The sequence below is a fragment of the Mercenaria mercenaria genome, chromosome 11 (assembly GCF_021730395.1).
Source record: "Mercenaria mercenaria strain notata chromosome 11, MADL_Memer_1, whole genome shotgun sequence".
NCBI classification, from domain to species: domain Eukaryota; kingdom Metazoa; phylum Mollusca; class Bivalvia; order Venerida; family Veneridae; genus Mercenaria; species Mercenaria mercenaria.
The window spans coordinates 72371239-72385557 of NC_069371.1; the positions used below are offsets into that span (position 1 = coordinate 72371239).

The 14319-nt window shown below is 34.0% G+C and overlaps 1 protein-coding gene across 2 annotated transcripts; it reads left to right on the forward strand.

Moving 5' to 3' along the window:
* Nucleotides 1–559: 559 nt before the first annotated feature.
* Nucleotides 560–13114, forward strand: LOC123532029 (interferon-induced protein 44-like). 2 transcript variants are annotated; one of them, XM_053517704.1, is made up of 7 exons: nt 560–743; nt 3710–4253; nt 4799–4854; nt 5482–5679; nt 8543–8686; nt 9113–9284; nt 11665–13114. In XM_053517704.1, the coding sequence occupies exons 2-7, from the start codon at nt 3719–3721 to the stop codon at nt 11970–11972; spliced, it is 1413 nt and encodes a 470-aa protein (XP_053373679.1). In that variant the 5' UTR covers nt 560–743; nt 3710–3718; the 3' UTR covers nt 11973–13114. The 2 variants fall into 2 exon arrangements, with proteins under 2 accessions (XP_053373679.1, XP_053373680.1); XM_053517705.1 differs by lacking the exon at nt 560–743 and adding an exon at nt 2121–2265.
* Nucleotides 13115–14319: the final 1205 nt, after the last annotated feature.

Genomic DNA, 14319 nt, shown 5'->3' on the forward strand with positions numbered 1-14319 from the left:
CGAATGATTTCAGACACAATGTCTTTTATCAAGTCGTCACGGAGAACATTTGCCCCGCCCGGGGATCGAGCTCGCTACCCAGCGATCCGTAGACCAACGGTCTCCTTACTGAGTTAAGCGGGCGGGCTTAGAGTGTAGTTTGGGGTATTTAAATGCCAACTTCGAGCACCTGATGCAATTGTAATGTTTATTGTCCTGTAATTGACCACATCCATGTTTCTAATAAAAACATAATACATTCACCTCCATATGTTTTTTGATATGACACCTTCCGCTTTTAATATTATGTGTAATTTTGGCAGGTATATATGAACATTGCAATGATACTGATTGAAACTTTTGATTAACTATGTTTTAAAGGCAATATAATGTAACTAGTTTTGATTAACTAATTGTTCTTTGATACAACATGCAATGTAAGACATCTTATTTCGCACATACGACATCTTTACTCGTACTCTTTTGTTTTTATTTACATCCGGTTTTTACGCCGTTATTTATCTAGGTATAGACAGGTATACTACCGAAAGGTTTAAGTATACAGGTACGTTAAAATCTAAACTGATTCACAATAATGTGTTTTATAAATCGGTAGGACGTGTTTAACAATAAAGGTTTCGAATTCAATTGACATGTTCAGAACAATCTTTTGAGACGATCAAATTTACACAAGAATAAAATTACGCACTCAGAATAACCTCTGTATATAATAGTGCTATTGTTAAATAACAAGGATTTTGCAGGTAATATATACATGTTCTTGTCTTTTGTTGTTTGTATTAGTATTTAGTTTGTGTTCTAAAATGATTTCTCTTTCGCGGGGAAAAATATCAACGAAGCCAAACACATCTTTTTCGAAATTCATTTCACTTGAACGGCTTTTGCATTGCAACAATTCATGCTTTGGGAAACAACATAAATGTAATACGTGTTTCATAATACGTCTAATGTAAAAAAAGGGTGACATCGATACAAAAGACCCTTACTGGCTATGTCTGGGGAGTTTTTGTAGACAGTCGAGCACGCAAAATTGGTAGAAATATTCATATAATTATAAACTGTATTGATGTAATGACAACTGGGATTAATAACTGACCATTGCTGTTTAGTTAGTTTTTTAGCTCCTTTAGCTCCTGAAAAACTAATATTAAAGGGCCGGAATGTTAATGGTTTTGCTTTATTGCTATGTTGACTGTTATTACCACTCAATGACGCATTGTCTGGTCATATACATATATAAGGGTTAAATATTAGGAACAAAACAGCTACCCCGCTTTTTGTTATTTTACCAATATCTTGAAAAATCTTCGTATCAAAAATATTAAATGAGGCAAACATATAATTTTACTGATTTCACTACCCCTTATTTGTAAACAGTCACAGCAAACGGGTAAATATAAATAGAAAACGATAACGAAAACATTATCGGAAATTCGATTAGGTCTTTATTGGAAGTCTGGGTTTATTTCATGGTCAATCAGGGTTTTCTTCATAGTCAATACGATTCAAAAGTAGTTCAACTATTTTGTCACGGATAATGGTTTCACTACCCGATTCCCCTTTTCTCAATAATAACATTAACATGTTATTGTTACAAATACCGTGCGTGAGTAGTACCATCTATAACAACTAGGACGTGTCAAACTGATTAATGGTATGCAACACATAAATACGATAAAATCAATCTTACATATAAAAGGGGATCATTTTTGAACGATTACAATACCTGTGGTTATTCAACAGCAAGTCAAGCAGTTTATATTTCTGCATATCATGTATCAGTTCTCTTTTCAAAAGAGTGACATTGAACAGAACGTTAAATTTTGAATCGTATGTTTAAAAAACAATCAATGTGTATCCAAAATAAGTCTTTAACACAAATAACACATGTTATTTTAAAACGTTCAGTTGAAAGTCTTGTTTTATTGTGCGTGCTATGTAAACTAGAAATGATGCACAGATGTAATTGATTGTGGAAGTGAGTCATTACCTGAAAGGCTCTTAATGCCTTTAATTAAAATGTGGTTGCGATATTTTTTCTTCTGAACATCAATTTGTTGTTAAATCCTTTTCCAGATACTTACAATAGTGTGAATATTGTCGAATATCTTAGAATGGTTTATTGAGACTACCGTAATAAAGGGAGGCTCCCTTTAATGCTCTAACTATAACCATCCATGTGCAATGTTAAAGGCAGTGCCTTTTCTAACCATGTAAGCACGCATAACATCTATTTGGAAAGCTGTTTCATCTACAGTATTGAAGGTAAAAGTTTGAAGCATTATAGATCTTTAATATAAAGACGTTACTGAGTACTAGATTTATTCAAATTGCTAATTGTATCTAGTTGTTGTCTCTAAGGTCTCTAAGGTGAATCTTATTATGATATTAGCGTTTTCATTAAAGCAACAACATTAGACACAATAAGCGTAAGTATGCAGTTTCTTCTCCTTTAAAAAAATGAAATATTGCAAATTGCTGTTGTTTGTAATTTGTATAACAAGAAAGATGGAAAATATATGTCCAGGAAAACAATGTCAAATAATTGATATAAAACTTTTGGAGGTAAGCATTTAACTGCGTTCCTATATAAAATCTTATCTAGGTTATATAACACAAAATTTACTTGAAGTTATAGCATATTCTAACTAAGTAATGTACCATAAAGCTGTATCGAGGAATAACGCACACTTTTAAGTAATTTTAATAAAGAATTATTCAATGTCATTAACAATCTTAAATAGTGCTATAATATAACGTAGGCATTGGTGAAATAAAATGATAAACTTAACAATGCAAGATATATTAAATGGTAGACATTAATTACTCAGCTGTTGATTATTTATCCTATGACCTGCGGATGTTCTTATTTTTTAGTTTTTAATATTAAGGCGACAAAATTAAACGTTATTGTTCAACGTTAATGTTTTGACTTCTGCATAGAAACGTTGCTCAGGAAATAAAGTTTACCTCACATTGACGTTTCCTGTATGCTATTTATCCGTTATTACAAGTGTGGCTGCATACCAATTTTCACGACGTATTTTGTCTGTACGTCAAGTGTATATTTAATGATTTATTTTAAAACTCCAGGATTTTAGAATTTTAAAATGTTTTTGAGAACAACTGCGGTGAAGTGTACATAGACATCGGCACTAAACTGTAAAACATACTTCAAAATGAATCAAATGAGTTAATGTGAGTAACAAAAATATCGGCCGTTATATTTTCTCGTGTTTACAGTGTGCAAACGTCTCCATTATGCAACTAACGTTTGGTGAATTGTGGGAGGGGGCATTTTTTCATCGAAATTGTGTGATTTGAAATCGACTAATACGTGACCCTTATTTCAGACATTTTTATTCTATTTCTCATGTTCTATTGAAGCTTTGTATCAATTCTAAATGACTACAAATATATTTGCATAATTGTTACAAATTGAAAAAAAATGCGAGTTTTATAATCAATGAAATATAAGCTACACAGACAAATCACAAAATCAGAATTAAGGAGAATGACATTTTAAGTCGTAATTATTTACAAGTAATTGTTTCTAAAATAATTCATATTTTCATTACTTCAATTCAACAAAATTTTAAACTGTAGGCAAAACATGAAACAGAAATTTGTAAGAATACATTAAGTTCAGCATGTTGGGCTAGGAAATAGAAAGCATGGAATGATAATAGTAAATCGTCTTACCTTACAGTTTTGCACTATGGGAGAAAGGTTAAAACATAAAGACAAAGACCAGCTAGAGAGATGGATCGGCACTGGTCCTAAGACATTCACACTGCTCTATGCTATCACCGGAGATGGATGCAATTCCAAGATTTTCCACGAGAAATGCGATGGACAGGGACCAACAGTTACAGTTCTCTACAATGCCAAGGGATCTGTTTATGGTGGATACAGTCCGATGTCCTGGAACTCGTTAAGCACGTCGTACAGTTCTTGTACTGAGGCATTTCTCTTTCAGCTCTATCATGATGGCAACCAAAAAGCAACTAAGTTTGAACTGAAACCGGGGCAGTATCATTACGCGGTTTACAACAACCCAAACTATGGTCCAGTATTCGGTTACGAATACGATCTTTTTACATTTAACAACAATGTTACTCGTACAGGTGCTACCTTCCCTTTAAATGGTGGCGCTAGTTTTGGAAAATCCTATGAAATGCTGGGTATCGGGGCAAATGATATCCACAATGGCAATTTTAACGTCACAGAATTAGAAGTCTACAGAGTGACATGTACGTACTTATAGAAATAAAAGTAATCTAAAACGATTTTTATATAGTGAGATGTATGTCTAAATAAGTTCTTATATACACTTTTCGAATCTTTCATGTCAGTGTAATATTATTCTCATTAATTCAGAAATATTTAATCCATATAAAAATTTTATGTTTTAACTGCGTTCATTAATTAAGACGAAATAGTGTCTGCATGGATTTACACTGTAACAAATTAAAGATATACTTTGACAATTTTGTAATATACTTAAATGTAGGCCATCGAAAAACTCGAATCTCGCAAAGGCACCTCGATAATATAAAATGATATGTAATTTCATTTACGTGTCTATAATATACCACAGGTGTTTGAAGCTCAAACAATAAAAGTATATATGGAGGTTAGATCTCTTGAAAGGATCGCAGATCACTATAATAGTATATTAGGTGGATGGTTTATGATAATGCATATATCTATTGATAGAGCTTCAAGCGCCTGTGAATATACTAGTACTTAATTTTGAATTATGCTATTTAGCAGTATGAGAATGTATGATTTGCAGATAACGAAAATAAACAAGGAAGACCGTGGCGAGAATTTGACAACTGGAAAACAAAGGTATTATAATGGACAGTCACCTTATTACACTCTTTACACCTTTAATCCGTCATAAAATGATCATGTTATCCTCTTTTTGATTGTTGAAATGCTTAATATGCAATATCAAGGGGCCTCCATGGCCGTGAGGTTAATGTCGTTGACTTCCAATCATTTGCCCTTCATCGATGTGGGTTCGAGCCTCAATCAGTGAATTCTTCATGTGATGAAGCCATCCAGATGGCTTACAGAAGGTCGGTGGTTCTACCCAGGTGCCCGTTCGTGATGAAAAAAAATGTGCACAGTAAGACACATTGGGTCTTCTTCCTCTATCAAAGCTGAAAAGTCGCCATATGACCTCTAATTGTGTCGGTGCTACGTTAAACCCGACAGAAACAAAAGAAATATGCATATGGACTACTGTACAAATAGATTATACTTTCTACTTTCAAAGATTACATTAATGTCGTATAAAGTGTAGGAAATATGCTATATATTGTCTTTGTGCTAGATTCGGCATGCTTGTAATGAATTATATATTAAATTCGGCCAAAATGTCATCGCGTATCCCCTTAACTGGGTCTTATTAGATTTCTTTTATTTAAACTTGATAATGTACTTTTATCTAAATTAGGATCTCCATTCTAGGACCTGGCAAGACTTAAAGAAGACATCCTTTCATTCAAACTTCTTCCTGGCCTCAATATCGACGAGGCAAGGATTGTAATGATAGGTCCAGTTGGAGCCGGGAAGTCAAGTTTCTTCAACACAATAGATTCGATATTTCGTGGTCGTATAACACAAAGAGCATGTAGTGGATGCTTGGCACAGAGTGTAACTACAAGGGTAATATGTTTGTACAAATCTAGTTACGACATTTGTATCTTTCCGTTGACTTTAACGTTCCGACACTTAGCAATAAATCATCTTTTACTTAGTATTTTCTTCGATATAGCCTGCCTCATTATACAAAAAAATCTACCTTCTTGTGTGATACAATGTGCGATTTCTATGTATCTGATATCATATTTTTTTAGCTTTCATATACGTTGCAAGTTAGCGTTCAAGTTCCGTTGTTTAAGAACGTAGCACACTTTAAAGATATTCTTTATTAAACCAGTTAGTACTATATCCGGACTTTGGTACTAATTAATTTATTGGCGGGTGCTAGGGTATTTATATATATACAGCCAAACCCGACTGCAAAACATACCTGGGGACTGAAAATGCTGGTATTTGTGAAAACTTAAATTTTTCAAGACAGGTAAATTGTGACTTTAGTTAGCAGGTTATATGTTTTTGGAGGTTGTCTACAGTACGTGTCTGACTACATAATAGAATCCATCGCTTCTTAAGACAAGGGTAAATTACCAAGTAATGTAACAAAAAACAAAACAAGATTATGTGGGATAAGGCCGTGACTTATTTATGAATTTTTAAATGAAAATTATGGCATGTTGTAATATATAGCATGGTATATAGCAAAATTATGAGGAAATATGAAAGACAAAGCTCCAGCTAAAATGCATGGAAGCAGCATAGCAGCGCGAAGGTGCAGAAAACTATGAAAATAAGCGCAGAATATACCAGACCTAATAGGAAATTGTAGGTTCTAGTAAATCGAGAAACGAGGCAAAGATGCTCTCAGAGATCTCTATGACATGAGATGATATATCAACAAACAATATTCTTCCTAAGTTAAGTAAATACGTAATGAAACATAACACTAAGATCAAAACAAAATCCGATGTAAGTTAAGAAAGTCGTCAACAAACAAACGCACAAAACAAAATAAAATATTGAAAATTTTGTTTTAATGTAATATATGTACAAACGAACCCGGTGCAGGGGAATGGTTATAGCAAACTATGCTATAATTAAAATCATAATCCATCCAAGCGATTGACTGAGCTAACCGACAGACTGGAAACGTAAGAAAACGGGGGATTTACATGTCTGTTTCAACATAACCCATGCGTTAGAGGTTTGTAGAAAAGTGATCCACAAATTATATAATATGTACGGACCTACAAGTACATATAATAAATGCAACTTTCGACTGATCACTAATAATCGTATGGCCGGTAAGTTGAATAACCCTGTTTATGTAAGACACAGTCAATCTATGGACCAGGTGAATGACCGACCACATGGTCAAGGCCCCCTTTAACGGTTAAAGGGCGCCCGCCTAGTAACACCGATAATAAGAGATGACCAACTGAGCGCGAGGTTGCAGATACGAGAAGGTCAATCTAGACAAGTGAGCTTTTATTTTTGATACTGCCGTAGTATACAACAATAAAATATTTTGTGGATCATGAAATAGTGCTCACAACACGAACAAAAATTTAAATGAAATTAGAATTGACTTGAGCCAAACCTTTTGATAAAGAGGACTTTCTTTACTGTACCCCGAATAAAGATTATCAATTTGTAAGCGCCGTTTAAGTCACGACAAAAAAAATGAACTAAAATGATGAAATAAAATCAATGCAAGTAATGTATTTTTACTAATAAAAAGTAATGTATGTTCGCTAATAGAAAACGTTAAACTATGCAAACGCTTTATTTTTTGATTTCATCTAAAACTACCCAGAAAGACAAGTTAATCGTATGCTACGAGCCGGCTGCCCCAACCATAATTCTTTTCTAATTTTTATAATATTTCTATACATGATGGGGGAGATAGGGAGAATCCGAGGTTTTGACCAGCGGAAAGGCTCTCTCCACCCCCTGCTTTCCGAGTATTTACTAACATCAATGTTTCTAGCAAATAAAATAATTGTGCCAAACAGAACAAAAACAATATAAAAAAACTGGGTAATGTCCGTGAACTGTCATCCAATTATAAATCGATGAATTTCTTACAGAAATATTTCAGTTATGTTTTTGTTTACAAAATGAATGACATTAAGATCTCTCCTCATATTTCTGCAAATACTATGTCAGGATTTGGTGAACCTGCGTGTTATCGCTTTGTTTACTAGTAAACCTCGAATGAACTATAGCCCGCGCTAGTTGATGAAAACTTCCTGCTTAATTTTAAACCAAATTTAACAAAAACAAGATAGAACCATAAAGTACCACAAAAAGAAAAGATAGTAACATTCGAAATGTTTATAAATGAATATATGCAGTTTAAAATCAAGTCGATTCCATTCAACTGTATTGTTCCATGATGATTAAATGTACCAGCAGAAGCATGCTAGCAAAATTGAGTTTATACACACACCATGTAAAGAGTTTTTTTCTCCAATATAACGTAGAATACCGAAGCGGCGTGACATGTTTGGTGCAGCATTACATTTGTAGCAGGGTTCAGAAGTATGGTAAACCATTGTGACCCTGAAATAAATTTAACTTGACGGCAGAAACGGTAATGGGAAGGGTGGGGGGGGATTTTTGTAAACGATCTGTCCTCTATTTCAGATTTCAGATAAAGACTGTACTTGTCACTGCACTAAATTTGCCCATGAAAAACCCGTGGGATTAAAACATGTCAGACTAGTATTTGAACTGATACGACTATAAATACAAATACAGGTGTGGATAAGCAGGGAGGCGTTATGTTATGCAAGACAATATCCACCAAAATTAAAAGTATTTATTTCTTTAGACAAAATAAATTTTCCTAATACTTTAAAAGCAGCCAATTTAATATGTTCCTTGTGACGTCTTTAAAATTTGACAATACTTCCTGTCTATACAGTATATACAATACTCAGTCCGAACTGAATCTGGAAGTTCACCGAAGTTCATTTTGTGCGATACACCTGGTCTAGAAGAGTCTGCTGGTTTGGACGTTGACGAATGTTGTTACCTTTTAGATGGAAACATACCCGACTATTATTTAGTAAGTGTATAGATTGCTTTATTTTTATACATCACGCAATGGGTACTTATACAAATTATATGCAATCAGTGCATTTTCGAATGCTATTCATATAATTAAATGAAATTTCATCGTCACAAAGTAAATCAAGCCTGTGTAGTATCGAAAGATATTCCATATATACAGAAATGCACTATTTAATGTTTTCTTTTGTCAGAAATATGAATATATGTCAATCCGTTCATAGAAAATGATCCAGTACGCGCTCGTATTCAGCACCTCTTTTACAAGGATGAAAGATCTGCAGAGGGCTATATACATTTAGAAGATAAAAAAGACCAACTTAACAAAAAATATTTCACACAAGGTTTCGATAAAGTGCAAACAATACATATACTGATTTCAACGTAACACGTATATACATTGATGAAATTCTAAATATTTCAGTTCAACCAAAAGTCCACCATATCGCCAAAAGCTGAGGAGTTTGGAGTGTATCCCACTACACAGGGCAAGATCCATTGCGTTGTGTTTGTGCTTGATGCAACAGCACTGGATGCAGTGTCGGATAAAGTCGTAGAGAAAGTGAAGAACTTCCAACGCGTAATGAACGACAGAGGTACAAATTCAATCTTTCAAAATATTCTATGAAGTAAGATTATGTTGAACAGCACTATATTTCACTTTGCATGATAAAATGTAAAATACCGTACCTAATCAAATAATCTTATCGTCTTAAAATATTCTGAGGGAAGTGTTACTTATAACAGACAATAAGAAATAGAATTAGTAAAATTATAGTTATACCTTATGTAAAAATGTAGAACAAGTAAACGGACAAAAGATATTTGATATAGATTCAGACTTGATGAATCTTCATTTGTTCTAGCAAAATGTAGTGTTTTCAAACCGTTATTACGAACTGGAAAACAATGCGCATCTTTGCACGTGTACGTCATCATATTATCAGTTACAATGCAACATACTGGTACTAATGATAAACCCGAACATATGATCAAATAGAAAAAAAGTGGAAACTTCACAGGTCGCTCAACACGACAAAAACGAAAATGTTTCAAGCTCGGTTTGATTAAGCCTGTTCATGGACGGTAGTGGAAATGCATGCTACCGTCCACGCCCTCTAGCCCCGGGTTGAGCAGAACTCAACATTTACACATGCTAAAATTACAAAAAGCAATTTACAGACATTCGCAGATGTATTCAGACGGCGGTGAACATGGAACCTTCAACGATACACGTGTTGAGGCTTGTAATTCCATGAAGAGCGGCGTTTGGTCCCCAGATAAAATAATGGGTTTGCCCGAAACGAGAAAACAGTGGGCAGAACAAAACAAACTAGAATTTAGGAAGGGGATCTGAGGTTATGGAGCCTGCGTATCACAGGAACTGTCAAAAGACAACATTAAAAAGCAGGCACCATATCCAAGGGGTGATTATACAATACCCAAGGCTATGAAAGCGGGAGTATTGGAACCACCCAGGCCGAAATGGTCATGTTGAGAAACTAAACAGTATGGTCATGTTGAGAAACCAATAACACGACATAAAAATCGTGCTGAACGATCTGAGAAGATCGAAATATAACAGCGCTGATTGAATGTACGGGGAGACATTTTACGGCCGCCACACGGCACAAATAACGCTGCTGTGATAATAAAATAGAAAAAAGTCGAAACTTCACAGGTCGCTCAACACGACAAAAACGAAAATGTTGCAGGCTCGGTTTGATTGAGCCTGTTCATGGACGGTAGTGGAAATGTATGCTACCGTCCACGCCCTCTAGCCCCGGGTTGAGCAGAACTCAACATTTACACATGCTAAAAGTACAAAAAGCAATCTAGAGACATCCGCAGAAGTCGACCACTTTGAAAATATTTGATTGCAATCGGTTATTCATAAAATTGAACACACTATCTAATAATTTCCACTTACAACGGCAACTGGTGTAAACAAAAACAACATTAGTAAACATTCTGCATAAATAAATTACTTTCATTTTTATCTGTATAAAAAATATTTATCCAAAATTACTGGGGAAGAGGGTGTTTTTGTGCATGCTCACTGTCGAGACATGAAGATCTGACATTGGGTCACTTTTCATTACTTGATCAGGAATGACTGTGACAGCACTTTGGGGAAAGTTTCAGTATGATACTACGAAGAAAATTTTGTAAATGACAAAGTAGCCGAATTTATCATCAGTCAACGTTCGTACAATCCCCATTTTACAAACCACTTTCAGGGACTCACTTCGTTTGAGTTTGCTTATATTAATATAAATTTGAGTTTTCAGCAAATGTTAACCTTTATTTTGATACTGACCATTGATTACAATTTGCAGAAATAAAGAAGATACAGGTAAAAAATCTAATTTTCTGTCCGGGTTTATCATCAGTACCAGTATATATTTAATGAATGAATGAATGAGTTGGGTTTTACGGCGAATCGACACAAAAAGGTCATATATCGCCGAGAAAATGTTAAATGGATTACGTTAATTGCAAAGCATAAATAAAACCATTGAAGTAAAAGCGTAAATACATAAATAGTGTAAAAAATCAAATGCAAACATTAAAAAGTATAAAAGCGGTGAATAAAAATCAAATAAGGTTCAGATTTTATGAAATATACCTATTTCTTTCAAAAACTGCAAAATTTTGTCGGCTGAAATTTGCTCGTACAGCTCTTTTAGAGATTCAACATTATAATATGAGTTGTGGATCGAAGTATATATTTAAAGTCCCAATGGCAATAGCTACGTTCAACGCCACAAAATACTTACAAACCAAAGCAAAAATCCCATAAATTTAATCTTTACAAAAACTTTTGAATGTGTCTTGCAACTGATCAATACATAATTTAGTAATTTCATGCATCAAATAACGTGTATACCGATAGAAAACTACATGCGGCAAAAGATGTAATTAACGTTTTAACGCTTCTATGTAGCTACGATAATGTTACATCTTGTGCTTTAGAAATTCCACAACTCATTGTACTCACAAAGATAGACAAGCTATGTGAAGACGTCCAAAAGGATACATCGTATACATACAAAAGCTGGAAGGTTGAGGAACATGTCGATAAAGCATCGGAACTTTTTGGTCTCCGCCGTTCCAATGTACTTCCGGTTAAAAACTACGAGAAAGAAGAACTACTTGATGTCAACATAAACACGCTTACCTTACTCGCTTTAAGAAAGATTTTGGACCTAGTAGACGACTATATGCAAAATCTAATCGATCGACAAAAGTTTGGGCAAATGAAAATTTGCGAAAAGAAATAAATTGCTTCGTGATAAAATAAGCAACATGGTGTTTGAAACTCGCATATGTTTTGTACATGCTTAAGTTGTGCAGTTTGAATGTTATTTTTCTTAAACTGCGAAATACTAGAACATGTTTTTGAACAATGATTATTATCAATTTCCCGCTAAAAAGGTTTCTGTTGCTGTTGTTAGCTTAGTCATTGGTCTTTCCCCATGTTTCAATTTCCAATTCACTGCACAGTTCATTTGAAAATACCATTTTCATTCTCAATTTGTTATTTAAGTTTCAATCATGGTTTGATTTTATTTTGTATTAAATGTAATTTTCTCGTACTGATTTACAAAAAAAAACTAGTAATGATATCTTGTCAAAACATACTAACTTTGAAATAGGTGGGTTAATGTAACAACTTAAGGCAATTTTCATTTTTGTAAAGCATGTATAAACATGGGCTGAATATGCCAAATACCGGCGTGGCCAAAAGAAACGGCGGCTAATTAAAGAAAATGTACTTCTTCGTAATTTCCATAGAGTGTTAGCCAACCAATTGAAGCCAAAAACTGGGTTATTATTACGGCCATTGAGACTACAAACGTCAAAGTCCGCACCCCATGTTGAGCATAGAAATTTGGAAACTCTGAGTCCTCTCTGCATGCCGCCAATCCACAGGCCGTCAGCCAAGAAGGCAACATCTTTCACAAATATTCCCTCTTCCAGGTCCACTGAACACTGACAGAAAAAGACTAAATATGATTATGGTATAGTTCCGTCAATGCCCTGTGTTTTCTCGAGACTTGCACTCGTTGCCGGGCCGAAGAAGTCTGGCCAGCAGTTTCGCACAAGAAGATTTTTATATACGCTATATATGCCTAGTAGCCAGGGAGCCAAAAGTGCCAAAAGTGCCTAGAAACAGGATTTACCTGTCCGGTCATGCTATAGTCAGTTTCTATATATATTATGAAAGTGCAAAGTCTCGTGGATCAAAATAATCGGGCCTGCAAAACAAAAGCTCTTGCGAAATTTGAGAATATCAAGGGGAGATAACTCTGCATATTTGCAGTTTTTTAAGATTCAAAACGCTTTTTTGCTAACAAAACATGGCATCATATATATATTTCAACATTGCTTTTACGCATAAGGCTTATGGTTGAAAAGTACGCAAAATGTATTCATTTTATGTACATTTTATTATAAGATTTGGCACCTAAAGTACCAGAGAATAAAATAAAAATATTTAACCTAAAATTTACAGTATGAAGAAGTAACCTTTAAAATGGTCTTATTTCTCAAAGTCATTAACTAATACCGCTGCGAAACAGTCTGTTAGAATAGAAAATCATCTAGATACTCTAGTTCAGGTTTGGCTAAGAATTACGCAAATCCGGGGTATTTTATTTACCCCACCCACTTTATATAATGCAAAAATGTATAATAAAAATATTGGACCAACAACCATGAAGATATATTCTTTTTATCACGTATACAATACAATCTATATTTTTGACCATATAAAGCTGGATGAGGGGTATTTAAAAGATTTTAAACAGAAAAATGGGGTAGGAAAAGCTATGTATTTTACAACCGATAATTAGAATAAACAACCCGTTATTAAATAAGAGCAACACTAATGGAAGTCGAAAAAAACTTTTACTTGCAAACTATTCATTTGGAAAGTAATTTATTTAGATACACTATAATGCAATCTAGTTCAGGTTTGGCTAGAAAATACGCAAATCCTGGGTATTTTATGTACCCCACCCACTATATATAATGCAAAAAAAATATATAATAGAAATATTTGACAAAAAATCAATGAGGTATATTCTTTTTATCACGTATACAATGTAATCTATGTTTTTGACCATATAAAGCTGGAAGATGGGTATTTAAAAGATTTTTAGTAGAAAAGGGGGTACCCCACCCACGTTATATAATTGTATAATGCAAAAAATTCATAATAAAAATATTCGACCAAAATAAAGGAGATAGATACTTTTTATCACGCATACAATGAAATGCATATTCTTGACCATTTAAAGATGGATGAGGGGTATTTAAAAGATTTTAATAGAAAATAAGGATATAAAAATGATGTCTTTTGCAACCGATAATTAGTTAACAACCTGCTATTTACCATTTGATAAATACGAGCAAGACTAATGAAAGGGATGAAACCTTTACATGCAAACTATTCATCTGAAAAAAAATTCATTTTAATACTCTTTCGTGCAATCTAGTTTAGGGTTGGCGACAAAAAGCGCAAATCCGTGGTATTTTATGTACCCCACCCACTTTATATAATACAAAAAAAAATGTATAATAAAAATATTCGACCATCAATCAAGGAGAGATATTCTTTTTGTC

What these genes read in the sequence shown, in the direction of transcription:
- LOC123532029 (XM_053517704.1), top strand. Translation starts at nt 3,719, where the DNA reads ATGGGAGAAAGGTTAAAACATAAAGACAAAGACCAGCTAGAGAGATGG. An exon ending in ACATACCCGACTATTATTTA is followed by an intron (nt 8,687 to 9,112) that starts GTAAGTGTATAG and finishes TAAATATTTCAG; the next exon opens with TTCAACCAAAAGTCCACCAT. An exon ending in ACGCGTAATGAACGACAGAG is followed by an intron (nt 9,285 to 11,664) that starts GTACAAATTCAA and finishes CTTGTGCTTTAG; the next exon opens with AAATTCCACAACTCATTGTA.